This window comes from Lynx rufus, unplaced genomic scaffold, assembly GCF_022079265.1.
Source record: "Lynx rufus isolate CCGP_SWC_20201006 ecotype Redwood Valley unplaced genomic scaffold, mLynRuf1.p SCAF_6, whole genome shotgun sequence".
Taxonomy (NCBI): Eukaryota; Metazoa; Chordata; class Mammalia; order Carnivora; family Felidae; genus Lynx; species Lynx rufus.
This window is the reverse complement of record NW_025814878.1, coordinates 100,727,330-100,755,279: the sequence shown is the minus strand read 5'-3', so window position 1 is coordinate 100,755,279 and position 27,950 is coordinate 100,727,330. Positions and strand designations below refer to the sequence as shown.

At 42.0% G+C, this 27,950-nt stretch overlaps 1 protein-coding gene across 1 annotated transcript; it reads left to right on the top strand.

The window, feature by feature from the left end:
* Positions 1-27,880, top strand: OPN5 (opsin 5). Its single transcript, XM_047101545.1, has 6 exons — positions 1-130; positions 4,047-4,166; positions 8,145-8,315; positions 12,144-12,478; positions 24,195-24,436; positions 27,817-27,880. The coding sequence occupies exons 1-6, from the start codon at positions 1-3 to the stop codon at positions 27,878-27,880; spliced, it is 1,062 nt and encodes a 353-aa protein (XP_046957501.1).
* Positions 27,881-27,950: the final 70 nt, after the last annotated feature.

Here is a 27,950-nt window from a genome sequence, read left to right as displayed (position 1 = left end):
ATGGCGCTAAACCACACTGCCCCGCCCCAAGATGAGCGCCTGCCACACTACCTTCGAGAAGGGGACCCCTTTGCTTCCAAACTTTCCTGGGAAGCGGATCTAGTGGCTGGCTTTTACTTAACAATAATTGGTAAGCTTCCTTAATTTTTCTGTGCAAAGGCTGCGTGTAGGAAATTCATGGGCTAACATGTTGACTTTGCACAAGGATTCAGATATTTATGTAGATATTTTGAGTGGAACTGGAGAGTGGGAAGAAGGTAGAGGATGGGGTGGCATTGTGAAATTCAGTGAATGTTTCATAGAAATGACTCTATTATCTTTATTATTAGTGATGGATATTCCCTTGATCATCATAGAAGTTTTATAGCAAAATCACTTATCCTGAGACTGTTTTGGTTGCTTTGGGAGTAGGTTTGTCTTCTGAATAGTAAAATTAATGATAATGATATCTTATTTAAATACAGTGGTTCTTTTACTTTTTAAAAAATGCTTTTGATATAATCATAAGATGATAGGCTCAGAAAGGACCCTAGAAATCACCTCCTCTTCTCATAATTGAGGAACTGTCCCCGGACTGTGGTGACAACAGACACGCTAAGTTTATTTGCACCCAAAGTAGAGTGGCCCCATGATGGCATCACTAAGTGATTTTGGTGAGAGGTGGAAAAATGTATTGATAATAAAATGGGAGTAAGCCCAGGGTCAAAAAGTTTTATGCATAATCCAGAACATGGTGCACCTGCTTCCAGACTGTGCTTTCCAATGTGGTGGCCATGTGTGGCTGCTGGGTACTTGAATGGTGACTTTTCCAAAAGATGTGCTGTAGTGTAAATATACGCGAGATACTGAACACTTAGCACTAGAGAAAATAATGTAAAGACAGCTCATTAAGGATGTAAAGAAATTGACTACATGTCAAACTCATAACATTTCGGGTATACTAGGTTAAATATATTACTAAAATCAACTTAGTAATTGTTTTACTTTGTTTACCGCGGCTAACAGAAAAGTTTGAAATACATACGGCTCACATTTCTGGTTTACACTGTATTTCTATCGGACAGCAGTAGCCTAGCCGATTAGAATTCAACCACAAAACTTCTTAAATTTAAAACTGGTGTTCTACATTTGGGTAACCAGTGCACAGGTGGGTTATGTCTTTGGGGGTGTCTGCCTTTAATCTTTTCAGATTTGGGTCAAGCTTTGTTTCTCTCTCCTTCTCTCCCTCTCTCTTCGTCTCCTTCTCTCTCTCCCATCTATTTATTACGGGCTAAGAATTTCATTTAACCTCCTGAAATTAGAAAACTCATTAGAAAAGTCTGGAGACACCTCTATGGTCAGTGCTTGAGGCAAAAGGAATTGATGAGATTGAATCAGAAATTCCATGCAGAGGGATTCCCTGGGTCCTTGGCTTGACTGTTAGCTATTATCAGATGATTTAAATTCTGCTTCTTGTAAATGGACCCTCATGTCCTTTCAAACACAAGTATATATTGAGTGCTCATTCTTTGCCACCGTTTAAATTTCTGGGAATACAGCAGTGAACAAAATGGGCAAATTCTCTTTCTGGACAGGGGCCATCTGATAGTAAAATCCACACTGCATTTTCATTAAACACAAGTACTTCCAATTATCAGAAAAGGCACAACAATTGACATCTTATAAATTGAATTTGTCTCAGTCAATTGCAAGAATTGGTTTTTAAAAAAAAAAAAAAGTAGCATCTCTAACCTGACAAATTTCTCCAGATAACACAAAAGAGGGAGGGATCACAGTCCATTCCCTGCGCTGGCAGGGAGGATCTCAGGAAGAGAGGTAACCAGGCTGGGTGGGTTGGGCAATCAGGAAAATTTCTCACTTGTTTTATTTGGGGATGGAAGGAAAATCCACAGTCAGTTTGAAATGGGCATGCTGGGGTGAAGCTAGAAAAATAGGTCCAAAAAGAGTCCCCAAACGAAGGGAATATCAGATGACTCAGGGAGCTGGGAGTGGAGCCAAAGATATGCTCCAGAACAGCCATTCAGGGTGAGGCCAGGGTCATTTGGAGGGATTTAGACTCATCCTAGACCCAGCCTTGGATTTGGTGCTATGTCTGTTTTTCACCCCTCCTAAGATAGGTATGGGAATATGCCCAGATTCCTTTCAAGGAACTAGAGTTCAATGACATTCTTGGTGAGTCTGGTTAAATACTGGAAGTCTTAGGGAAAATTGGAAGATGAAAAGACAGATGTGACCTTGGATAGAGGAGAAATCAATTAGAGACCCATTTCCACCCTCAACCCTTTTACTATAGATACTTGGTTTATTATTAACAGTCTGTATATGAGATTTCATTGTTTTGTATTCATAGTGAGAGTCAGGATTTTGATCATCAAAAAACATCCCCCCCCCCGCCTTTAGCTTCTTAATCTTGTTTTCCTTTATCATCAAAAATAAGTTTGCATTCTCTTGATAATCCCCTCCAGAGAAGATTGCCTATGGGAATAATCTACATGCAGCTGATAGTTTACTTTTTTTTTGTGATAATGCTTTGGGCACTGGGTGAAGCCTTATGAAACATTAGTAAAGATAATTGAAGAAAGAAAAAGTAAGAAAATCCATATTCTCAAAAGAGACGTAGAAAGACAAAGGGTGTTTAAAGGAGCTTTGTGTATCAAATATATATGTATACTTACTGTTTTTAATCTTCTTGGATACAAAGTAGAAGGCATTTGTTTGAACTTCTTCAAGCCATGTCTTCACGTTTTAATATCCCAGTGTGCCTTGCTAGCTGGTTTCCTTTAATGAGATGTAGGCTTCATTTTAGGTGCTTTGCTCTAGAACTCCCTAATCTCTTCTATTTTTTTTCCGCTTCTGTCTGAAGAAAGCTAAAGAGGTTTTAACAGACCATTAGGCAGCGCTGACTCCAGGAATTCATAATTTCCTAAGAGCACAATGCAGTTCGTTCCTGGTGGTTTCATACCATCAGCTGAAACACACATTTCTTTCCTTGCCCCTAAAATGAATTGTGGTGGAGAAGTAGAAATTAACATAGAAAAATCTGGGTTTCTCCTGTTAATACTCTCCTTATTCCTTACTACTAAAGGCAGCTGTACCAGATTCTCATTTATACACAGCTACACTATGAAGCAAGAATTCCTGAAGAAATCTACTCTACATGTTAAGCTATGGAAGTAGGTGTATTCTTTTCTTAAATAAAGTCAGTAGGGATTGGGTCTTTTTTGGATTTAAACTGGGTTTGTAAGAACTTTTGAACAGTATCATTGTAATGCCAAAGCCAATTAGTCATTAATAAAAGGATATAAAAAAGTGGGAACACATTTATACCATTATTGGTAGGCTGGAGGGTTGAGGGTCACTTTCCCTCCCTTTGGTGGGAGGGGGAGAGCCCATACTATCAACTGTCACCCACTTCCCCTTAAGACCTAGTCCAGTAGAAGCAGCAGACACCCAGCGTCCATGTGTCCTCAGGAGGCAAGAAGTCCCGGGATGTGTCTCCAGGAGATGACCCTTTCCTTGCAGGGGTTTACGCCAGCCCTATCTGGCCTCTGCCTCTCCTGACTGCTGGTGCTCCCTCAGGAGTCCACGGCGATAGTGAAAGCACCCTGTTTGGTTGGGGTCACTTCAGCGTCAGAATTTATCAAGAGCCAAGGGCTTAACCCTACTTCTTAGAGGGAGGGAGTTCTATAAAGCCAATACTTGGTAAAAGTGGCTGAGGAAGTACTCCATCTTGGGGGCCAGTACAAGAACTGACCATGGGGATTCCCACACCCTCCTGAGCTTCACTGGGAAATTAGCAGTTCCTTTTTCTGGGTAAGTGCAGTCTTATGATCCCTGACTCCTATCCCTTTGGAGGCAACCCATCCCTCGCCTGTCACTCGCAACTCATGCTTTTTACTTCATCTTCTTAATTGAGATTTTTATTTAGAGTCCTCTCACTACCCTCTAAACCTATGGTGTCCATTTTTGAAATTGAGAAGTGTTTCATAACCGAGGGAACCCCAAATCCTAGTGTTAACGGCGGGAATTTATATTTTTCCTTGTAGGGATTCTGTCCACATTTGGAAATGGGTATGTCCTTTATATGTCTTCTAGACGAAAGAAGAAGCTGAGACCTGCGGAAATAATGACTATCAATTTAGCAATCTGTGATCTGGGGATTTCAGGTAACACAACCGTTTCTTCTTTGGGGGTTTGAGCTGTGCCCCATTCTCAAGTCCTCACTGGCCCAGAGATCACCCCTCCCCCATCTCCTTTTGCTCCTCCCTTCACACATCATCTTTACAGAGCTTGTGGTAAGTCAACAGAGTGTGATCAGGCTAAACAGATCATCCATTTAACATTTTTTGAGTCCTTTCTGTGTGCTGAGCACGTTAGGTGCAAGGAATACAATTTGGAATAATGCATGATACCTTCTAAGGCTACACCTCAGAGTGTACCAGCTAAATGATTGAGAAGACAGAAACTTACAGATCATGGTTTTGAGCTCTTTTATACCCCTGCTGTCCTTTTGGAAATCTGTTAAACACCAAGGGAGTAGGTCTTAAAGCTTCAGTATGAACGGGTGCCTGGGTGGCTCAGTCGATTGGGCGTCCGGCTTCAGCTCAGGTCATAATCTCGCAGTCCATGGGTTCGGGCCGCATGTTGGGCTCCGTGCTGACAGCCGAGAGCCTGAAGCCTGCTTCGGATTCTGTGTCTCCCTCTTTCTCTACCCCTCCCCCACTCGCACTCGCTCTCAAAAAATAAATAAACATAAGAAAAAAAAAGCTTCAGTGATGGGTGAAGAAGTCTGAGAAGTGTGCCTGGGTGGCTCAGTCGATTAAGCGGCCAACTCTTGATTTCGGCTCAGATCATGACCTCATGGTTCATGGGTTCAAGCCCCCATCAGGCTCTGTGCTCACTGCACGGAGCCTGCTTCAGATCCTCTGTCTCCTTCTTTCCAGCTGTCTTCCACTTGCCCTCACTCTTTCTCTCTCTCGCTCTCTCAAAAATAAATAAATGTTAAAAATTAAAAAAAAAAAAAAACAAAACAGTCTTGAGATGGTCTGAGAGGTGAGTACAGGAAGAGGGGAGGGCTGTCTTGCTGATATATTGAAATGTGGCTTCAGGACTGATTGATAGTGTAGGAAGCTTCCAGTTCAGTTGTTCTGGAAATTGGAAATTGGCTGCACAAAAAAGTCACTTGGGGAACTTAAACAAACAAAAAACAAAAGCAAAACCCAAAAACAACAGGAAAAAAACAAACAGCAACAACAAAACACACACAAAAAAATCCCCCTTAAAACCTCACCACTGGGTTTCATACCCAGAATGTTTATTTACTTGATTGAGAATGTTACCTGGGCATCAGGATATTTAAAATTGGTATTACCAGGTAAGTTAATGTGTGGCCCAAATTGGAAACCACTGGTTTATTTGTTGCTTCTTTGGATCCTCTGATAACCCAGCCAAGGAGGAATTGGAATAAAATTTCTCTTTAACTGTAATTCACTTTTATAAATATAAATGATTTTGGATAAGTACCTCCCTTTGCTTTCATCTATAAAGTTCCAGGGTTGCCTAGATACACTCAAATGTGCCTTTGGATCCCAAATTCTGCTGATTGGAGTATGGTCTTAAGTTACTAGAATTGGGGAAACTGAGTTCAAACAGCACACATCAACTCCTCTTTCCACTGGAAACTTTTCAGCAATTTCCCTCCTCAAACGTCCCTATTAAAATGTTTTCTGATACTTGGTTCTTCCTTCATCAGTGGATTTTTCTGCGGCTGCCAGTCTCCAAAAACTGCCAATCTCCAAAAACAAGGCTCAATAATAAGCCTCTACTGTTGAGTCACTGTTTATCACCAGATGTGCTACCCCTGAGAATTTGCATGGCCTTCCTTACTTGGGAGGACTTTACTCAGTATGGACAGGCTTAAATATCAGGAGCTCTTATTGGAAATGCACGCGCACATTAAGAGAAGCATATTACATCATACCCCATGGGTGAAAATCGCCAAGACGAACCCTGGCAATTTGCAAAGCTGAAAAATGGCTGCCATTTTAGCAATGGCCACACGATGGCGGTGTCACAACATAAATGATAGCTTTCCCGGTCAACTCCTCCCTGCTCACCCCCAACCGGTTTCTCCCTGGTGTTGAACATAAAATGTTCAAATGAAACCCGCCATTTCATCCACATCCCTCACCAGAGAATACTACCAGGTTCATGTTTAAGGCCGAATTAGACTAAACTTGAATAAAAAGGTCCTTAATTTGTCTGATACATTGAAAATGCTTCCCACCAAGCAAACCTGCTCTACAATTGCACAAACCACCTCATTATTCTGCATATGTCTTCAGAGTAATTCACCATGAAAACATTTTCTTCCATGTGCTTTTGCTGACGAACCCAGATCATTTTTCAACTTCTGAGTATCTCTAACACATTTCCCATTCCAGTAAACCTTAACAATATTTGCCTGTTTTATTTATTTTTTCCTGGCCCACTGTATTCCCTTATAAGCACCTTGAAGTGCATACTAGAGACCAGGTGTATTTCATCTATGTAACTAATATGTCACAATTGTGCATATGAAGTAGAATCACCTGGGAAGCTAAAAGAACAAAAACTATATTGAAGTATATTGATGCCTGAGCTTGTTCCACATAAATTAAATCAGACTTTCTGGGGGTTGGAATCCTGGACATTGATTATTTAAAGTAAAACAGGGGCACCTGGGTGGCTCAGTTGTTTAAGCGTTGGACCCGGGCTCATGACCTTGCTGTTCGTGAGTTCCAGCAGAGCCTGGAGCCTGTTTCAGATTCTGTGTCTCCTTCTCTCTCTTCCCCTCCCCTGCTCATTCTTTGTCTCTCTGTCTCTCTCTGTCAAAAAGAAACATTAAAAAAAATAAAAAATAAGTAAAGTAAAACAAAAGGAAGCAAAGCAAGGCAAAACAACTCCCCCAGTGATTTTAGTGTGCAGCCAGAATGCAACAATTTTATTAAGTGGAGAAGGGAGAGGCATTCTAGATGACATTCCGAAGGTTTACCAAAGGCTCTACTCCAGACGGAAGCTTAAAATAGTCCCAGGCACAACAGATACTAATTTCACTCCATCCGAGTCACCTTCACTTGTCTTTTGCAGTCTTCAGCACCCACCCAGCTGACACTTAACCTTAAGCGTTGAGTTCGTGTCTCCTCTGCCTGGAACATTTCCCCTCTAGATACTTGCTTGAGTTCTCTAGCAGTGATTTAGACATCTTCCTAAATGTCATGTTCTCAGAGAGGTCTTCCCTGATCCCCTTATGTAAAACAATTTCTATCTATCTCCTCCTATTTCATTTTTCCTCACAGCACTAATGACTAACGATCATTCCATCGTGTCGTATCTTACATTACAAATTACGTATTTCTCTTCTCTGCCCTCCCTATTATAAAATGCATTTGTCTGTCTTGACCTCCACTTTGTCCTCTAGCACCTTGCTCTGAGATTGTTACATAAGAGACACTGAATCATTATTTGCTGAATAAGAACCAGTTCTTTTACACTCAGTATCCTCACTGACAAGAGGGCAAGACCACTGGGATTGAAAGCTCTGAAATGGGGGTGTAAGTCTAGCACAATGGAGCTGTCACGACCACTAGAGGAGATGTGTGTCTCACTCACAGAGGCACTCGAGAAACACGTGTTAACTGGCTCCACTCTCAAGAACTCGGTGTACCTCTGTCTACTGAAGAAGGGCCACACCTGGGAGGGGGTAGGACGGGGCTGGCACCCGTGACTAGGGGTTCCTCGGTTCTCCTGGTGCAGAAAGGTGAGAGAACCTCATGATAGAATAGATCAGATGGAGGTTTTAGAGAGCTTCCTCAGCACTATTCCCTCTGGGAGCGTGAAGATTGAATGTGATAGCTGAATACGAAGGGTGCAAAAAATAGAAGAATGTTTTCTAGAATGTAAAAAACACAAAAACACTAATGGAGGCTGAAGGAATAAATAGTTTAAATCCCGGAAGTCTGGGTCTGGTTGTAGACCAAGGGAACCTACCATCGACTAAAATAGCTGTATCTCTTGTCTGAATAGACTAACTCAACAGGGAGTTAAGGCAGGTGGGTAATTTTAACTGGAGGGAACATCCCTTGACAAATTGCTTGGCCCTCTAGTTGTAGGCAAACCGTTCACCATCATCTCTTGCTTCTGTCACCGCTGGGTGTTTGGCTGGATTGGCTGCCGCTGGTATGGATGGGCTGGATTTTTCTTTGGCTGTGGAAGTCTTATCACCATGACTGCTGTCAGCCTGGATCGATACCTGAAAATCTGCTATTTATCTTATGGTAAGTACGAAGGTTTCTCGTTCCCTGATAGACAAAACTAGTGGACTGTCAGACTGTAACTATTGTACCGATAGGTCATGAACAGAGATTGCTAATAACCTAAGAGACCAAGGGTATTTCTATTTATAGCTCATTTTGTTTTAACATATGTTTAAAGACTTGAACCTGTGTCCATGTAGGTTTCTCTTAATTCTACTTTTATAGGAAATTCTGGTGTGTGGCTACAATGCTTTCGGAAAGTATCATTTCCTTGTATAAAGTGTGTAAGCTTTGCCGTGCAAACAAAGAAATAAAATGCATTGAAAGGATGTTAGTTCCAAGATGGTTTAGTTGGTTCCCCACATGGTAAGTGTAATTATTAGAAAGATGTTTCTGATCCTCATTGAGGACTCAGGCTCCCCATGATTTCAGAGATAAGGAATTCCAAAGAGTCCGGGTCCAAGTTAGAGAGCTGTGCTGCCGTGGGGGCAAGAAAGGGCACGTGCAGAAATATCACTCAACGCTCTTTTTGTAGTCTTGTAGGTAGAAAGATGAGGGAAGAGCCCGCCATAAAAAATTTTTCAGGGACTAAAGTTTTCTTTTGTTTTGTTTTTGTTTTTGTTTTTAATAATTAGAGCATTCAACATGCTAAAAATACATTTTTATTGCTTTTGCTTCCTGGGTTTCTGCGAACTTATTGAACCCAAAAGAGAAGCATTTGGGCCCTCACGTTTAATATTGAGAACGAGGCACAACCAGGGAATAATACTGGCTCCCTCTGGATAAAACTGCTCTGTGTGTTAATCTGTCAACCGTCTCATTGACGTTGCAACCATGGAGTCGGAGGATGGCCTGGAGCCTGAGGGGGGAAGATCAAGTCAACTTGATGCTTTCAGTGTGGTAGAATTTTCCTTTATATTTTAAGAGTTTATAGTTCCAAACTCCAAGGAAACCGTTCAGACGGAGGGTAAGGTCATGGACCATCATCTTCACGACCTAGCACTTTTTTGTTGTTGTTTTTAAATTTGCATCTCTTTTTCTAAACAGATTAAAACTTCCACTAGAAACAACTTAAATCAGAATTTCCAATGATATAAAAAAATATTCGATTGTATATATACTGGATGACTTCAGAGTCAGATTCTTTCTATAAACTTATTTTTGGTTATTTCAAATAAATTTTAAATATACTTATAGATTTTATAGATGAGAAGGCAGAATTTCCACTTCTTGGGGGATATTTAAGAAATTCTACACCTTGATGTCTCTGCTTTTTAAATATTTTCTTGAATGTAGGCGTGGTGTCAGTGAAAGAGATGATCCTACCCACCCCCAGAATAATTGCAGGGCATCTCTCCATATGGGAACTGTATATATTTTTCCAGCTTCTTTTAAGATTGAACCTCAATAGAATGGTTTCACCATTTGCTTTGACTCATGCTTAAGCCCTCTACACAGTGTCTTAAAATGTTGGAATTAGAAGACCGCTTGGGAACATGTAGACCTTTCTCCCATTAATGTGATAAACTGTTTTAAGGCATCCCTGACAGACAGCCACTTGGCCTCTTCTTGAATAATTCCAGTGACCAGTGACGGGGAGCTTACTACTGCACAAGGCAGCCCATTCTCTGATTGGTCTGCTCTCATTGTTACAATGTTATTCCTTATATTGAGACAAAACTGCCTCCCAGTAACCTCCACCCATTGGTCCTAGTTCTGACTTCTGGAGCAACACAGAACCAATCTACTAATCTACTCCCTCCTGTACTTGACAGCCTTTCACCATACTCGAATGTAAGTATCCAACACCTCGCCAAGTAACCCTAACCATAAATGCTTATACGTATGCCTATGCACATCCCCCTAAATATATGTGGTTATCCGTGCCAGTGTTTTACCCATTATAATGGGCAAGCAAGAGCTGACATAAATGTGGCTACCTGATCCTTACCTCTATCTGGTTGGGCTTGAGAAATTTGCATTTTGTGATAAAAAAATGCCATGTGTTTGAGAAAAATAGAGACAATAGAATACAGATACAATCTGTTATATTTCTTGCGAGAGCTGAGGCAAACACAAGACTGAAAAATCATGCTACTGTAGTCCTTCGTAGTTTGCAAATCAGGCCTGGCATTGTTTCATCGAACTCTTATCAAAACCTGTCAGCAATGTACGTCTTATTTACTCTGTTTTACTGCTAAGAACATGGGTGTCTAGAAAGGTTACATGAAAAGGGTCAAGTCCTAGAAACGAGAATTAGGCCGTACTGACTTCCCAAACCACGTGGCACTGAGCAGAGGCAGGCTGGAGTCTGTGATGAAGAGATCATTTGGCTTTTGTTGAATGTGTTCCGATATTTCTTCTCTGCTACTCCAAAACAAGGCAGTGAGGATTCCCTTCTCCAGCCCTTTCTCTTTGAGGTGATAAATGAGGTGTGAAGGTAATTTTCCCAGTAGGCTGCAGCACTTAGATCAGGCTACCCTGTCTTTGGTGGGTGTGTTGAACTTTGGAAAATGATCACTAGTGTTCTACAGCGTTTTTTGTTTTTTTTAGATGACTATACTGTTTCTTCTTCTTGGAATTCTCTTTTGGTTGATGGAAACTATTCCTGAAAAACCTAGAGGTTAATTTTGTTTTCCTGAAAATATTTCCACAGAACTACTCTTTCTTTTTAAAATTTTTTTAATGTATATTTATTTTGAGTGCACGCGCGTGAGAGAGAGAGAGAGAGAGAGAGAGAGAGAGACAAAGAGACAGAGCACAAGTGGAAGAGGGGCAGAGAGAGAGGGAGACACAGAATCTGAAGCAGGCTCCAGGCTCTGAGCTTGTTAGCACAGAGCCCTACGTGAGGCTCAAACCCATGAACCATGAGATCATGACCTGAGCTGAAGTCAGAGGCTTAACCAACTGAGTCACCTTTAATGTTTATTTGTTTGAGAGAGAGAGAGAGAGAGAGAGAGAGAGAGAGAGCCAGTTGGGGAAGGGCAGAGAGAAAAGGAGAGAGAGAATCCCAAGGAGGCCCTGTGCTGCCAGCACAGAGCCTGATACAGGGCTCAATCTCATGACCGTGAGATCACAATCTGAGCCGAATGCTTAACTGACTGAGCCACGCAGGCATCACTCCACCCCAATTACTTTTGCAGAACATGATACAATCTAACTAAATCCTCTACCTCTCTTGCCATGGCTGTGTGAGCATGACTGCTGTGTTAGTAATGTTCGAAGGTTCAAAATCTGCTCCCGTGAAGCAGGGTCAGTCACTTTACGGTCACAGGCAGTAATGGTGGTGGCCCACCGACCCCCACCAACAAGTGCTTATGAGGACAAATGAGATGAGAGACATGGAAGATTTTAGGGAGAAGGGTATTTAAAGGCACAAACAATGTGTTACCATTTCCACCTTTCCCAAAGGACTCTATCTTGGATGAACCATTGATACATGCTTTTTGGCGCTTGGTCCTTCTGGTCTACCAATGGGCCTTATATTGGATAGGATCTCAAAGGTCATTCTAGATGCTTTCTTAAGATCCTTCCTTCATTGTCTTCAGCATCCTGTCATCTTTCTACTGCCCCTCCTTCCTCAGCTTTTGTCCCTTCCCCTCCCAAGGCTCCCGTGTGCCTATGGAAACCTTCCCTGTGAAAGCACTTCTAGTTTTATTTGCGTGGAAAAAGGCCCATGCTCTGGAACTTTTCTCCCTTCACTCCACTCTCCCTCAGAGCTCAGTTATCTGACCACTTCTCCCAGAATCCAATGGAATAACTCTTTGGATGTGGAATTTGACATATCGAGGGGAGGTATTTGGGTACAGGGCAGATTACATCCCGGTAACGCTTTTCTTCTACCTCCAGGGGTTTGGCTGAAAAGAAAGCACGCCTACATCTGCCTGGCAGTCATCTGGGCCTATGCTTCCTTCTGGACCACCATGCCCTTGGTAGGTCTAGGGGACTACGCGCCTGAGCCCTTCGGAACCTCATGCACCCTGGACTGGTGGCTGGCCCAGGCCTCCGTGGGCGGCCAGATTTTCATCCTGAACATCCTCTTCTTCTGCCTGTTGCTCCCGACGGCTGTGATTGTGTTCTCCTATGTGAAGATCATTGCCAAGGTTAAGTCCTCCTCCAAAGAAGTAGCTCATTTCGACAGTCGGATACATAGCAGCCATGTGCTGGAAATGAAACTGACCAAGGTAACTACAGTAACAGTTTACAGAGGTGTTTTGGAATCAATTAAAACATCGTGGGGCAAAGAGGATAGGGGATGCTAGGGACTGGGAGAACTTAGAGTCCCTATTCTTTACGTACTGCTCAACTTTGCTATTATTTATCTAAACCTTTGTAGTGTTTCTTTTTCTTGTTTCTGTCTCTCATTCACACACACACACACACACACACACACACACACTTCTAATATTTACTTAATTTGTATGGTGGATCTACTGGGAGCTTATTCTCTCTATTGAATAAGATACTCTTGGTTCTCAAAAATTATTTAAGTCTTAATAAGAATAAGTTTTAAGCATCATGAGATGCCTCAGTATTTATAGTTTTGTATGGATGTTGGTGGGTGTGAAGGACATTCTGTCATCTCGCATTATTTACCATGTCTGCTGTCCTATGGGAAGCTTATCTTAATGCAACATAATTCCTGCAGGGTTGAGTTTCTTGGTAAATGCTAACGTCAAGAGTTGACAGCTGTTTAGACATTGTAGTGTAAGGAAAGGAACACACAGTTTGAAAACAGACTGGGGTTTTCATTCCATGACCAACACCTGTGAAGTTTGTGACCCAGAGCTAGACACTGAAATTCTTTGAATCTCTGTTTCCTCACTTGGGCAACAATAATAGTACCAATGATCTCATTGGATTGTGGTGGAGATTCAACTAGATAAAGCATGTTATTCTGTCATTTGGTGCATAGAAGGTGTTGAAGAAGCCACAGTTCCTTTATTCTCTTGTAATTTTAAGGAATTCTGGGAAGTATGAGGCAGTGGTCTTTCCACTTTCATCCTGTCTTACCTTTACGTTGAAAAATATCTCTTCTGCACACACGTCAATATAAATGACATGCAGCTAACACCGTCAAACTGTATATTTGACACTAGGACATGCTAATTTCCATTTTACTTTTAAAGATGCAGAAATAAATGCAGATTAAGGTTCTAACCATTCCTTTTGGTCCCAACCAATCATATTATTGATATCCCACTTTCACGTGTCCTCACAACCTACTTGGGGACCACTCGTCTCGGGACCTATAGTAACAGTTCCCTCTGGACCTGGGGTCGCTTCTAATAAGTCAGGGCCTTGGTTCTAGTAATATTCCTCTCTTCACACTGCATATGTTTCGAGATGGTGCAAGGGTGTCTTGGTTGCAAAGTGTGAGCTAGAGATTCTTCATGGTTCCGGTTGACTTTTCCTTCCTGAGCTCCACCTGCTGAATAAAAACAAGCTCCGAGGGAAGTTTTCATCACTGCAAATCTATGCTCATAATCTAATCATAGAGTAATTCTATTGGGATGAAAATGCAGAATCAGGAATCATAATCTACTTCTCTCTTATAATTGGTTGTAAATGGAAAGAAATGTTTCCATAAAATCCAGGATCAGGAATTCAGTTCTTCATTTCTAGCTCTCCTTTGTGCTCTTATCTGTGATTAAAAAAACACACACACACACACACACAAATTAATCCAAATAAATTAATCCAAGTTAATTTCGGATTACATTTAATCCAAACCCTACTCAGGACCAAGTACTGTTTTCGGGACACAGTAAACACAACAATAATAAAAATTTCTCTTCTCAGTACTTTATGAAAATATGCCCAGAGAAACATCATAACATCCGTCACACTCGTAGGTGGATTTGAGTTCACCTTGCAGCCCCGTTATTTGGCATAGCAGAAAGCTGCTCAGATGTCATCTGACTTCCTCTCACTTCTTGCCACCCTCCAATGGTATCGGCTTCAAGGCATTTTGATGGTCTTGATCAGTGAGTCCAGATCTTGATTCCCATGGGGTTCTTCTCCAGTTTCTCTGAGTCTGTTGTTATTCATCATCTGGTCTCTGGTTAATGGAATTGCCTAACTCCACCCACAGCCAACTTTTATAAATACCCTGGCATCTTGTTCTTTGTGTATTCTGGCAGGTGGGCAATTTGGTGAATGATTCTGAAAATCATTATGCATAGGAGGTGAAACTCGGCACACACCATTTAATTAGGGTTGTGGTCATCATTCTCCTTGACCTGGACTGGACTGTATAGATCAAGTATGCAGGCTTACTCAGCCCAGATCAACCAGAGAGATATTAAATGAAAAGTGTAGGCATATATATGTATGATTTTATTTTATACGCATCTTCTTCTAACATACACTAAGTGGCATTATATTACATATAATGTCTATATTGCATATGTTATATATTATCCAATATGTCTGCATCTCATTTGTATATATAAAACTTATATTAAAATAGCCTGAATATAACATGCTTCTAATTACTTACACTTAAACACAAAAAATGTAAATCAAAATTCAACCCACATTGATAAACATAGCTTTCTATTTTGGCATCTTCTGTGCTAAATTTGAAATGTTTTCAATTACTAGTTAATTTTGATCTTGATTTTTTTTCTACTGAGTAAAAATAAGTAAAAACAACCTCATTCTGGGCCTTTTCATCGTCTGAGAAAGCTTTTCCTCCATTCAACTACCTCTTAGGACTGAGCGGTTTGCTCATTCAGTTGGTGCTTCTGATCCTTTAGAACAGCCTGGTCTGAAAGCTTACTACTTAAAGCCCACTTCCTTGGATTCTGGGGTCAAGATCATTTACTTTTCTGGGGGCTCTAATTATTTCCAGCTGGGTTATTATCTGGGCCCGCATTTTGCAAGGCTGGTCTTATCAACCTAGAAATTGACATTCCATTTACAAATATCTCTGTAGTTTGTAGTTTTCCTCTAATTAATTTTTTAAAAATGATGCTTTTGCCAGCCTTTTCTGGTAGGCTGAGATTTCACAAGAGTGCAAACAGAGGTGTGCAAAAAAAGCCCAAGAAATAAAACAAACAAACAAACAAAAGCTCTTTATATTTCTATGACTCAGTATAATCTCATTTTCGTGCCTACATTTGACTTTGTAACACAAACTTAATATTAGACAATCAGGATAAGTTCAGTTGCTTTGGGGTTTTCCTCCTTCTCCCAGGGCTATGTATAAATTCCAGGGAGATTTTCAGAATTCTGTAGTGTCAATGGGTGGGGGCTCTTGGTCTGGTTGTTCATTTATTGACCCTGGTATTGCTGAGATATTTAGGTTTCTTTCTGGTCTCAGTCATCAGCCGTCATGGGTCACTTTGCATCCTGCTTGTTCCAGTTAGAAGGTCTCTTTAGGCTCGTCAGCAATTCTAGTTACTTCCCTGTCCTTTGACTGCAGCTCATCATGTGTATTTTGGGAGCTTGGCTGGGACCCTGGGAAGTTTCCTGCCCTGGGACCCTGGGACCCTGGGAAGGACCCTGGGAAGATATCCCTAAATGCATTAAGGGTCTTTTGCTCCCCCAACACCAACCCTGGCCCCTTGTGTGTAGTTCAGTGGAGTCCCTCAGGACAATTTCTCAAGGTCAGTTACCAGCTCCTCGGCGGTCCCTTCACCTTCGAGCTGTAGGCCTTTTACCCACTCTTGGGTGGGAAACCTGTAACCACGTGCATGCCTCTAAAATTGTTCCCATTCAGGGGCGCCTGGGTGGCGCAGTCGGTTAAGCGTCCGACTTCAGCCAGGTCACGATCTCGCGGTCCGGGAGTTCGAGCCCCGCGTCAGGCTCTGGGCTGATGGCTCGGAGCCTGGAGCCTGTTTCCGATTCTGTGTCTCCCTCTCTCTCTGCCCCTCCCCCGTTCATGCTCTGTCTCTCTCTGTCCCAAAAATAAATAAACGTTGAAAAAAAAAAATTGTTCCCATTCAGTAAGATTGATGCTTCCAGGCCTGCAAGTTTCTGGCTGTGGATGCTCGATGTCATTTTTCGCACATCCGAACCCCCTTTCTCTCAAGTATTTTCTCTCCTGTAAGTTTCAAATTTCTATTTTAAAACTCACAAGCTGAGAAATGAATGTTTTACTTCTTTGGATATTTCTGCTTGAAAAAATCTTCACACAACGCACTGAACACTCTTGCTTCTGCTTTAATGAGGGGGGTGGTGGAGTAACAGGAAGAAAATACCAGAAGCACAGACTAATTTTTCCAAATATTAGTATGTGGTATGGATTAGTACTTCATATTTATTCATTTAACACATGTAGATCATCTATAAGTTTCAGGTCTGTAATTAGTATCTAGATCCTTTGGGATCTGGATTTCTGCTCATTTCCCTTATTTCCACCAAAACGCCTTCCTGATTGCCCCTGGCTAGTTGAAGTCCCTCTGTAATGAGCCATAGGAGCACTTGGAACATTTGCTTTATTGAATCACACACTGGTCCCTCTTCTTTGCTAGTAGGTAGGTGATCGCAAGTGCTACGCGTCCTGTGTGCTTCTGAGCCTCACTGCCTAGGGCCTCCTAGATGCTTAATCATGATCACGATAATGAATCCATAATTGAATAAACTAAGTTCATCTAATTACCTTGATGAGCGGTAAGTGGTCCCTTGACCCCTGGCTGGAGATCCTCCGTCCCTTTCATAACTGAGAGGCATTTTGTTTTGCTTTGTTCTTTCACCCTGAAGTCTTTTTAAAAATCACAAATGTAAATCTCTGCTTTCCTCAAATGATTATCTCTTATTGCTCATCGAGTGTTATTTATCATGGAGGGGTCATATTCAGAGACCCCCCCCCCCCGAGGAGGCTTCTAGGGTCAGTTTGTGGGAAAGTTGAACGGCATTGCTTTTTATTTTTTAAACCGATTAATTCATTTCCTCTGGTTCTTCATAAGTGCTCTTAATTTAAATGTCACTTCTCAGAAGAGCATTTCCCGAATTGAATTCAAATCTTCCTATTACAACGTGTCACTGCTGTCTTTACATTTTCTTCTTAGAGCTGGTTCTGACTTATAATTAATTTATGATTGCATATTTATTTTTGTGATTATTTGCTCAATGTCTGGTTTTAACATTAGTCATTAGTTGTTACTGTGGAGTAACAACTATATCATTTTGTTCGCTTTGTGTCCCCAGGACATAGCACAATGCCTCAAATATATATATATATATATATATATATATATACACACACACACACACAAAATTATATATATATTATATAATAATGTCATATGGTATAACATATAATTGATTATAGTATATTAGTGTAAGTTAAATATAAATAAATATGAATAAAGATGTATACATAAATATATGTTAAGAATATATATTTGTTGGGGGCGCCTGGGTGGCGCAGTCGGTTAAGCGTCCGACTTCAGCCAGGTCACGATCTCGCGGTCCGTGAGTTCAAGCCCCGCGTCGGGCTCTGGGCTGATGGCTCAGAGCCTGGAGCCTGTTTCCGATTCTGTGTCTCCCTCTCTCTCTGCCCCTCCCCCGTTCATGCTCTGTCTCTCTCTGTCCCAAAAATAAATAAATGTTGAAAAAAAAAATTTATAAAAAGAATATATATTTGTTGAAGGAAAGAATTTCAATTAGGAATCAATCCCAGTTTTGCCTGTGGCCCACTTTAGGGTCTCAGTGAGCTGATATTTGTTATTTATTTTGGCTGCCAGTGGCTGAACCCCTTTCCATGTTTGGAATTTCTGTGTTAAGGAACCTCCAACATTTTGAGTCTTGCTGGGGGGTGGAGGGGAGGAACAATATGTCTGAGCAAAGGATGACTCCTAATTTAAAAGATACAGAAGGACCAGTCATGAATTTTCCCAGATTCCCTTGCAGCTGGAGTATAGCCACAACCCTAGGCTCCAGCCAGTCTGTCTCAGGAGCCAGTGACACCAGCGAAGGGGCAGGGAGATGTCCCCTGGGGGCATGGCTGCAGCAGCAGTGGTTTCTGCATCAGGGCCAGCTCAGGCCATCCGTTTTGGGTGTCATTTCTGTGTGGTTGGCCTCAGTCCTATGTCCAGCATTCCCAGTGACACTCTGTCCTAATCAGCCCATTCCTTTTTTGTCTCCCTTGGCCAAAGTCAAGTTCTGTTACTTGCAACTCAGAATCTTAACTGATTCACCTCGGAAAAACCACTTCACCTGGCTGGGCTTCGGTTTTCTCATCTGCGAGAGAAGGTGGGAGAGGGGAGTTAAATGCTGTCTAAGTTACCTTCTAAAACTCTCAGGTTGTATCAAAATGGCTAGATTGGTGGATTAAGCACCCATGGCGATCACTCTTATTGCTAAAACCACTTTACGTCTCCACCTCAGTACGTTTTCCCTCTGAGTAGCAGTTTCCTCACCTTAAGGGCTTGGTTTATCTGTAATGACCAGTGGAGTCTCCCTTGTTTTGCAGAACCAGATAGTGAGAGTTCTTCAAGCCAGCCGCTGCCTCATTGGGGAATGTTGTGTTCAGTTTTAGACCAAAACCCCAAAACACAGATGTACAGAGCGATATGACCTAATTTACATCCTCTCCTTTCAATCTCAACTTTTGCTTGTTTATAGAATAGTGGTATTTTAAGATTTGAGAAAGTTGCAGCTGGGAAGTGCAGAACACTCCTCCTTCTTGGATGTCTTTTTTTTTTTTTTTAAGTACAAATCAATATTTTCTACTTGGATCACAACCAGGGCTCACATGATGGTGGACACATCAAAGCTGTCAGAATTCTTTTCTTTCTAAGTGTGTGAAGAAGGGCCTTGGATGGTTGGCCTTAGTGGTCCTTCTATCGATTAAAGAGAAGGGAGGAAGAAACTCAAATGAGACATGCTTAGGGTTGTTGAATTCCTCTATTTCTTCAAAGGTGGCATGCAAGCTATCACCACCCTTATTTTTGTACCTGTCAGGAGCTGAGGTTCCAGTGAAGGTAGGTCATGGTTAAGTTTATCACCTTCCTTCCTCCTTACCATTGGTGGTGTCACTCAATGGCAGGCTGCTTGTGTGTGGGGGGTGGTAGCCTCATACCTGGCATTTACTCTTGCATCATCACATCTTTTATTTATTTATTTTTTAAACTTTATTTATTTTGAGAAAGGCAGTGAGTGAGCAGGGGAGGGGCAGAGGGAGAGATAGGGAGAGAGAGAATCCTAAGCAGGCTCCACACTAGGTATGGAGCCCGACATGGGGCTTGAACTCATGAACGGTGAGATCAGGACCTGAGCCAAAACCAAGAGTCAGACACTTAACCAATTGGGCCACCCGGGTGCCCCAACCATCCATTTCATTGTTCAAGGTAGTACACAGATTCAAAATGAGAAGGCTTACTCATATCTGGGCAAAGGAGCCTGGTGGAAGGAACTGAAAGGGCATTCTCAGAGAACCCGGGGTTCTGTCTCACTCACACTATGGAGCCGAACACAGTTGGAATCCAAACCTGAGTACCTCTCCATCTGTGATATTTGCACTTTTGCACGCTGCCTCAGCACAGAGAGGGCAGGACATCCCTTTTTGGAAACCATATCTGCTGGACTGGTGAAGATGAATTGGACCCACAGATAGAGCCTTACGTAACTTGGAGAATTTACTTTCAATTCCACCGTTCTATTATTGCTTTAATTGATCGATTCGCTAGAATCAATCAATTACGGACAGTACTGCTTCTGGGACACTTCAATTAATGCCCTTGAATTTAGCTGGAACATACAGCTATCCCTTTGTCCTCTGCAGCAAGGTATGTTTAAAGTGAACTGGGTTGCAGATGTGTGATTTTTTTTTTTTTGTAGAAGCAGAACACATATTCTGTGAATTTCCTCCCACAAAAATTGCCTAATTTAAGAACTGAAGTTTTACTGTTTTCCAGTAAACCACAAGGCAGTAATAAAAGTGAAGCGATTAAAAAATAAACAACTTAGAAAAAGCTGACAGGTACAGGTGTCTGTGTTAGATCTGGTTTAAGGACACCTGGAAAAGAAAATTTGGAAAATGGAAATGAGGATACACTCAGAAATGAGGAAAGCAAGGAACAGGCTGATGAAAAATTAAACACGTTCCATGTTGAGTAGAAAGCACTGGGAAAATGAGTGTAACATGCGAGATTTCTGTAGGGTGTATCTTAAAATGCCTTTGATATTTAATGTTTTAATGTTTAATATTTTGTGGAGTAGATTTTAACATGAGAAGATGGTAAAAAATGAATGTGGCTTCTGTTAACTTTGTATTCGCTTCAAACATATAAGTAACATTCTGCAGCGCTTTTACATCTAGGCTTTTATCCCTCTTTCTGCTTTAAACCTGATTTCTAGTCATTCAATTTAAAGCACTTAGCTTAATTCTAATCAGAAAAGCCACGATGATGCATTTGCTCTGTGTTTAAAAACCACAGTACAGTTAATTCTCCTATGTTCTTTTATTTTTTTTATTTTTTATTTTTAACATTTTTTAAATTTATTTTTGAGACAGGGAGAGACAGAGCATGAACAGGGGAGGGTCAGAGAGAGCGAGACACAGAATCTGAAACAGGCTCCAGGCTCTGAGCTGTCAGCACAGAGCCCGACATGGGGCTCGAACTCACGGACTGTGAGATCATGACCTGAGCCGAAGTCGGCCGCTTAACCGACTGAGCCACCCAGGTGCCCCTCTCCTATGTTCTTTTAAAAAGGATAACGTAATGCTAATGTTTGAAGTCCTTTGTCTTTCCATTGCACACTCTCATAAAAGTAGAAGATACATAAAATGCAGAAAACATTATGGACTGAGTGCCAATCTATTTTTTGTCAATGACTTTGACGGCAACCCAGAATGCAGCCTTTGCAATACTGTGAAATCATCATGTGAGTCACCAAAGGATAAAGGCAAGAGCTATGTTAAGTTCCCAGACATCTGCTAAAGCAAGTGTTGTTTATACAGTTATTGTTTATTTGGGGATTTAGAAAAAGGCCCTTACTTTGAGCCCTGTGGCATCCTTTCTATTTACAAATGAAGTCACACAGGCCAGACCAAACCAAATACAGTTTCTCCCGGGGAACCCTCTGCAGAGAGGTGGGAAAGCAAGCAGCGGGATTGCATGTGTGATCTGGGGCTGGTGGATAATTGTTAAGCACGGGCAAGTATTTTGGATCAGGACCCTAAAGGAAGGCTGCGGGACCCCAACACAGGGCTCAGGACTTGAAGGAGGTCCGCGCTCACTTCATTCATTGCTCTGAGATTTGGACTCTATTTGTAAAATGGAACGAAATGAATGTAACTGATGCGTGTCTCAGCGGCAGTTCATTTTTTAGAGATGAGCCTTGAACTTCTTGGGTGGAATTTTATAACGTGAGACTTCCAGTAGGTGTTTCAGACTTCTTTCTTGACACAGCCCACGAATATGGGGGTCTTAGGGCAAACAGCCTGCTGCTGGCTGTTCGGAGGTCAAGTAGGGGTAGGACCATTCCCTGCATATAATAGCTCTGCTCTCATGCGTATTGAAATGCACATGTGCTCAAATGACTTTGTTATAAAACAAAACAAAACTTATCCAGTTGAATTTCTAAAACAAAAAAGCATGCATGAATGTTGTTGCTTTAACTATTACTAATAAAGCATTTTGTGTCTCATTCTTCATCCTTGATCCACTAGCTAGCTTGTCATGACCTTCATACCGGAAGCTGTTATTTTCCTTCTTGAATAAGAGGATGGGGGTGGGGGGCGCCTGGGTGGCTCAGTCTGTTAAGCGTCCGACTTGTCTCTCAGGTCATGATCTCGCCGTTGGTGAGTTTGAGCCCCGTGACGGGCTCTGTGCTGACAGCTCCGAGCCTGGAGCCTGCTTGGGATTCTGTGTTTCCCTCTCTGTTCCTCCCCAGCTCACACTCCCTCTCTCTCAAAAATGAATAAACATTAAAAAAAATTAAAAAAAAAAAGAGGGTGGGGAAAGAGGTGGTGATGCCTGCCTTGGATAGTTCCATCTTTTCATCTTCTCTGGGTTTTGGGGAACTCAAGGATAAAGGAAGCTCCAGTTTTCCTACAAATCCCTTATAAAATCACAAAGATGGGTCTGATCATGCTCTTTCTGGCCATGTACTCATCCCTGTTCTTGCTGTGGTGGCCAGGGGCCTGCAGGCCTCTGCTCAAACTTGGGTCATGCGAAGCCAGCTCCATGCAACAGGGGTAGAAGGGATACAGGCAATGCTGAAGTAGAAGGTATACGAGGCAGAGGAAAATAAACAAAACCAGACGTCCACTGCACAGCCCTAACGTGAATATTGTTTCATGATTTCTCCTACAGAAAAAAATACTCTGGTAGATAATAGTGTAAAGAGACTTCGAAGTTCATGCACTCTGTCTCAATTAGGACGTGAAATGGCTCGTGTTTAAAATGGACACCAAAGCTCGGACCTCATTTGCCAGTGTTAGTACTCGAAGCGAGAGCCCTTCTATTTCTTATTTACGCTGCAGCCTAAACAAACTGTTACAAGTGGAAATTCTGTGTGGCCGGGGATGGTGTCTGCTTTGCTCATTGCTTTATCCCCAGCACAGAACATGCGGGAATACTCACCCTTGTTGATTCAACGAATGAGCAATGATTTTTCTACCTCCTATTTCTTCCTGCCCCAGTTCATTTAGCAGAGGCTAATCTTCCATTCGTTAAGTCTCCCGCTCAAAAACCTACTAGTGCCTCAAAGCACATGGAATGAAGTGCACGCTTGGTAATATGCTCCACACACCCCTGAATATACGCATATTGTCTCTCTCTCCAGGCTCATCTCATGTGCCAAAGTGAATTGCTTGCTAGTTTCTGTACAAACCTCACACATACCTGTGCCTTTGCTCACACTGATCGTACTGCTATTCCTTTATTTTAACCTACCAACATGCAGGTGATATGCCACGTCTCCCGCGAAACTGTTCTGAACTTGCCCCGTGCCGTGCAGTTTGGTCCTCCTCCGGGCTGGCACTTAAATCCTACTCTGGCATGTACTGCAGTGGTTTGTATTCCAGAGGGATACAGCCAGGCACTAAGGTGTACTAGTGTCCCCGTTAGCGCTTGGCATTGTGTCTGACACAAGGCACTTGCTAAAAAGGGGTTGTTGAATTCAAGTGAGATAATCCATAGGGTCAGGCAGATAGTTACAGGGCACTAATTAGGGCTACGTCAGTAGGGGGACTGGGTTGCAGATGGTGAGAAACTAGTGAGAGGGTTTTAAAACGCTGTCTCTAATTATTCTTTGATCTGAAACTTTAGAGGCTCCCCAGGTAATTATAATTTTGTGAGAGAGAAAAGTCCTTTCTGGAAAAGTCTTGCTTAATGCAACTGTGTCACTTTGGTTAAAGCTTGGCGATTCTGTTTTACTTTATATCTAGTGAATTTCCACTCTCTGAGCCTCACACTTGAGAAAATGAGCCAAAAGAAGGAACACTTGATAGAAATCTCTGAAGAAAATTCATAGTGAAATTTCCAACAAGAGCAGAGTTTCTGTTTCCTGAGGCAAATGAGTGATTTCAAATTTCTTCAAGGTGAACATATTGTCCTTGTACCTCTGTGAAAATACGATGGAACATATTTTCCATCAACGCGGGTTGAGAAGTCTTGGAAATTTCAGGAGCACTGATGTCTTCTTAGCATGAGTTCATGCCCAATGTAAAATCGGACAGCGTTTATAGGGTTAAACTTTGGGTCTCTTGGTACATTCCAATTCTGGAGTAGAGATTGGATAGGATGTGGTAAATGGGATAAGGCATTGTAATAACTTCTTCTGGCTGAACATCTCTGAAGTCCATCTGAAATGTCTCTCCTATGGGTGAGATAAGTGAAAAAGGTAATAGACTTTCTTGGGTGTAATTGGGCTGCTGCTCCTCCTCCCACCCTTCATTTCCACCCAGTGTTTTGACTCTGTTCTGTTACTTGCCCTCGCCAGGTGGCGATGCTGATTTGCGCTGGCTTCCTGATCGCCTGGATTCCTTACGCGGTGGTCTCTGTGTGGTCAGCTTTCGGAAGGCCAGACTCCATCCCCATCCAACTGTCTGTGGTGCCAACCCTACTTGCAAAATCAGCAGCAATGTACAACCCCATCATTTACCAGGTCATCGATTACAAATTTGCCTGTTGCCAAACTGGTGGTTTGAAAGCAACCAAGAAGAAATCCTTGGAAGACTTCAGGTAAAATTTCGGAAGCTGGGAATGAATGATACTGTTTCACAATCCTATGGGATTCAAGTCACTCCGATATGCTATCTTCTTAGGCTTAGAGCTCATCACTTAGGAGTAGTGTAATGAGGACTGTATTTTCTGTTCATCAAAATTCCTGAAATCAAGCCATCAGATATGTAGGGTTGAATGTCATGGGTAGATGATACCAAACGGATGCTCTATTTGAGCAACCACCATTCATCCCTCTTCCTTACCTAGGACCAAATCCATTTTACCCTAAGAGTACAGTTCCACATGGCAATGATCCAAAATTAAGTTCTCACAACAGAACAGATTCTCCTGTTTGAGATGTTTCTGCCATTAGCTAAGAGTTCTAGGATTTGGGCGGGCAAAGGAAGGAGAGAAGGGAGGTGACATATTCTGCTCTCTGTTCAGGTTCTTTGTGTTATTCCCACAAGAGCCCCATGTTGTCCCTTCTCTTTGTCAGACAAGGGGATGGAGGTAAGGTAAAACAAGTAAGGTTAAGGTTAAGCGAGCTGCCTGTGTTTACGCAGCCAGCAAGTAGCAGAGCAGAGGTTTCAATTCGGGTCCCCTGGGTTTCAAAACAGTCTACACTGTTTCCGCTATGAAATGAACAGATGAGTTTGGGGATCCTGCACCATAGTTCCCAAAGGCTCCGTGTGAGTAAAGAGTTGAGAGTGATGTGTGGACTTTGCGTCCAGTTAGGGCCAGTCTTAGTAGAGTGTAGATCAGGCACCTGAACCCATGGTCGGAGGTGAGGGGTGTTGAGAAGGAATGGGTTCTCTGATTTCCATTAATTCTTACTCACTGGATGTCTGGTTGTTTCCCAATACTATTTTCCTGTATCAAATAGGAAACAGAAGGGGGAAGAAAGGTAGAACTAGCTTTGAGAAGATACGGGTCTTTATCTTGTTCTCTCAGTGTGCTGGAGCAAAGTGGTTACGTTTTTGACCTTTAACGTCCTCACCATACAGGGTACAGATCAAATTAAAAAAAAAAAAAAGCACAAAGAAACAGTATTGTCATTGTTGCTGGTACAGGGGAAGAAATACAGAATTTGGAAGTAGAAGATCAGTGTTTGGTTGATTTTTCTGTATCCGGGCAAATGAACTACTTATAACTTAAAATTGGGACGAGCTGATTGTAACAGCCATCATTTGAAACTGTAGGAATTACACCAAATGCATGTTTGGAAAGGGCTAGGTGACAACTGTTCGTGGTTTTTGTTTTGTTTTGTTTTTCTTTCACGTTGGTGGTGGTTCATGCCTTTTCTGTGGAATTGGATAAACTCAAATGCTAAAATGCATCTATTTCGGCAGTAACAGCACTTTTCCCTTATCAACTATTAATACTTTATTATGAATGCAGGTTAGAGTGTTCTTCATAGAGCAGTTGCGGGAGAAAATAATGGGCATTTCTTCCTCTGAAAGAGATGGGACTTTGACAGGAATGGCTGAAGGCAGATTGCACCTACCTCATAATCTTGCCTCGGACTGAGTCTGTGTTCTGTGCCTTAGCTCTTCAGGGTAGGCAGCACATAAATACTCAATTGCGCAATAATGGAAAGAGAGAAATTTATGAGGAAGGCAGTGACTCGGGGCCTCAGACCTTCAGAAAAGCCAGCCAGCCAAGAGTCAGTTCAGTTCACCTGCTCCTGTTAGCCGTTGCTATGAAATACAACAGTTGGTTGGCTGAAGGACAAGTGCTGTTTTCTTACTCCGGGGTCTCAGCTTTCAGTGGAAAAAGCAGGCGGTAGCACTAAAAAACCCTTGGGTTTTAAAGTTTGGAACATCTTTAGAAAAGGAACGCAGAAGCGGTGTGAGGAGTCGCCGATTTTTAGAAGGCTCTCTTCAGAGAAGAACTTTCCAAAGAAGCGAAAAAGCAAACATTTTGTCGTCGTTGCTCTTGTTATTAAAAAACTAAGAAAGTGGGTAGCATAGATGCTTATAGAATGAGACAAAGTGGTAAGAAGCCAGTCCAGAGTGGTTAATGCTCTGCCAGAACAGTTTAAATTGAATTTAAACTAGATTAATTGATATCCCTGTTTTCTTTCCTTTTCTGAGCTCTGGAATGAATTTGCTTATAATGGGACACCCTCTTGGGAAATATTTTGCATTCAAATAAGAAAGCTAATGTGTTGAATATGAGCTTGTGGAAATAAATTTTGAGCGGTTTTTACAGTTCATTTAAAGTTAACTAATTCCCCCCGCTGAATTGAGTCCTCTTGAGATTTTGGTAGAAGCTGATGAACTAAAGCATGGCCAAGAGCCCTTTTTGACAGGCTGTCTGTTATTCATCTCATCTGGGTATCCAGATGAGGTCTCCTGTATTTCGCAAACAGTGCTTTTCCGCCCTGTCTGTGTATTGGAGACACCTGGGGAACGTGGAAAAAAACTAATGCTCCCTGGAAAGAGATTTGGCTTCCACTGGTCTGGATTGGACCTTCATTAGTTTGTTTGATTAGTTAGCTCTCCCAGATGGTTCTCGTACCCAGCCATTGTTGAAAGCCGGTGACCCAGAGCCTGGAAAAGGAAAACATGAATAGTTCAGAAGCCTCTCACCCCGCTTACACAGAGACCAATGAGGTCATCTACATCAGTGACAGGGAAACCAGACTTCAGGAGCTAGGCCAATCTTAGACGCAATAAAAATGTTCAAATGACACGGGGAATACATAACGAAGGACGGAGGCATTTTATATTCCTAATAGTTTAGTAAAGATAAAGTATAAAAAAAGTACTAAATTCTGGCATTGCCGTTGTAATAAACCTTCCCTTACCACCTTAATTTGAATGCTGTCCTTCACTCTTTGTAGGTAAGATACAGGGCCCAACTGACTGGTTGGTAGATAGGTAGGCGATGTAGTTTGTTCTAGTGACAGAAAACTCACTAGGCCACACGGAATGTGCCATGAATAAGTGGCCTGGTTTTGGAAAGCTCCACTCAAGGGATTTCTTGACTTTGAATATTTAAAAAAATTTTCTAATGTTTATTTATTTTTGAGAGAGAGTGAGAGAGAGAGAGAGAGAGAATGATAGAGTGTAAGCAGGGGAAGGGCAGAGAGAGAGGGAGACACAGAAACAGAAGCAGGCTCCAGGCTCTGAGCTGCCAGCACAGAGCCCGACGTGGGGCTCAAACCCACAAAGGGTGCGACCATGACCTGAGCCGAAGTCGGCTGCTCACCCAACTGAGCCACCCAGGTGCCCTTTGGTTTTGAATATTTTAAAGTGATTTATTATTTGCCTTCTCTATCTAGTTCAAGCCTTGTGTGTATAATCTTCATGATAGACAAGACCGATGTGTATACATAGTATGTGTATGTGTGTGCGTATATATATTAAGTTGTGTTTTTCTTCTCCTGTATCTAGGCTGCACACTGTAACCACAGTCAGGAAGTCTTCTGCTGTGCTGGAAGTCCATCAAGAGGTATGAAGATGGGCACGGCATCACTCATGGACATAATTATTCACTTATTTGCCTCTTCACTGCTATTGATGTTTGA

Excerpts from the sequence above, each read along its gene's own strand:
- OPN5 (XM_047101545.1), top strand. The coding sequence starts at position 1 with ATGGCGCTAAACCACACTGCCCCGCCCCAAGATGAGCGCCTGCCACAC. Across the intron at positions 131-4,046 it reads CTTTTACTTAACAATAATTG|GGATTCTGTCCACATTTGGA; the intron begins GTAAGCTTCCTT and ends TTTTCCTTGTAG. Across the intron at positions 24,437-27,816 it reads AAATCCTTGGAAGACTTCAG|GCTGCACACTGTAACCACAG; the intron begins GTAAAATTTCGG and ends TCCTGTATCTAG.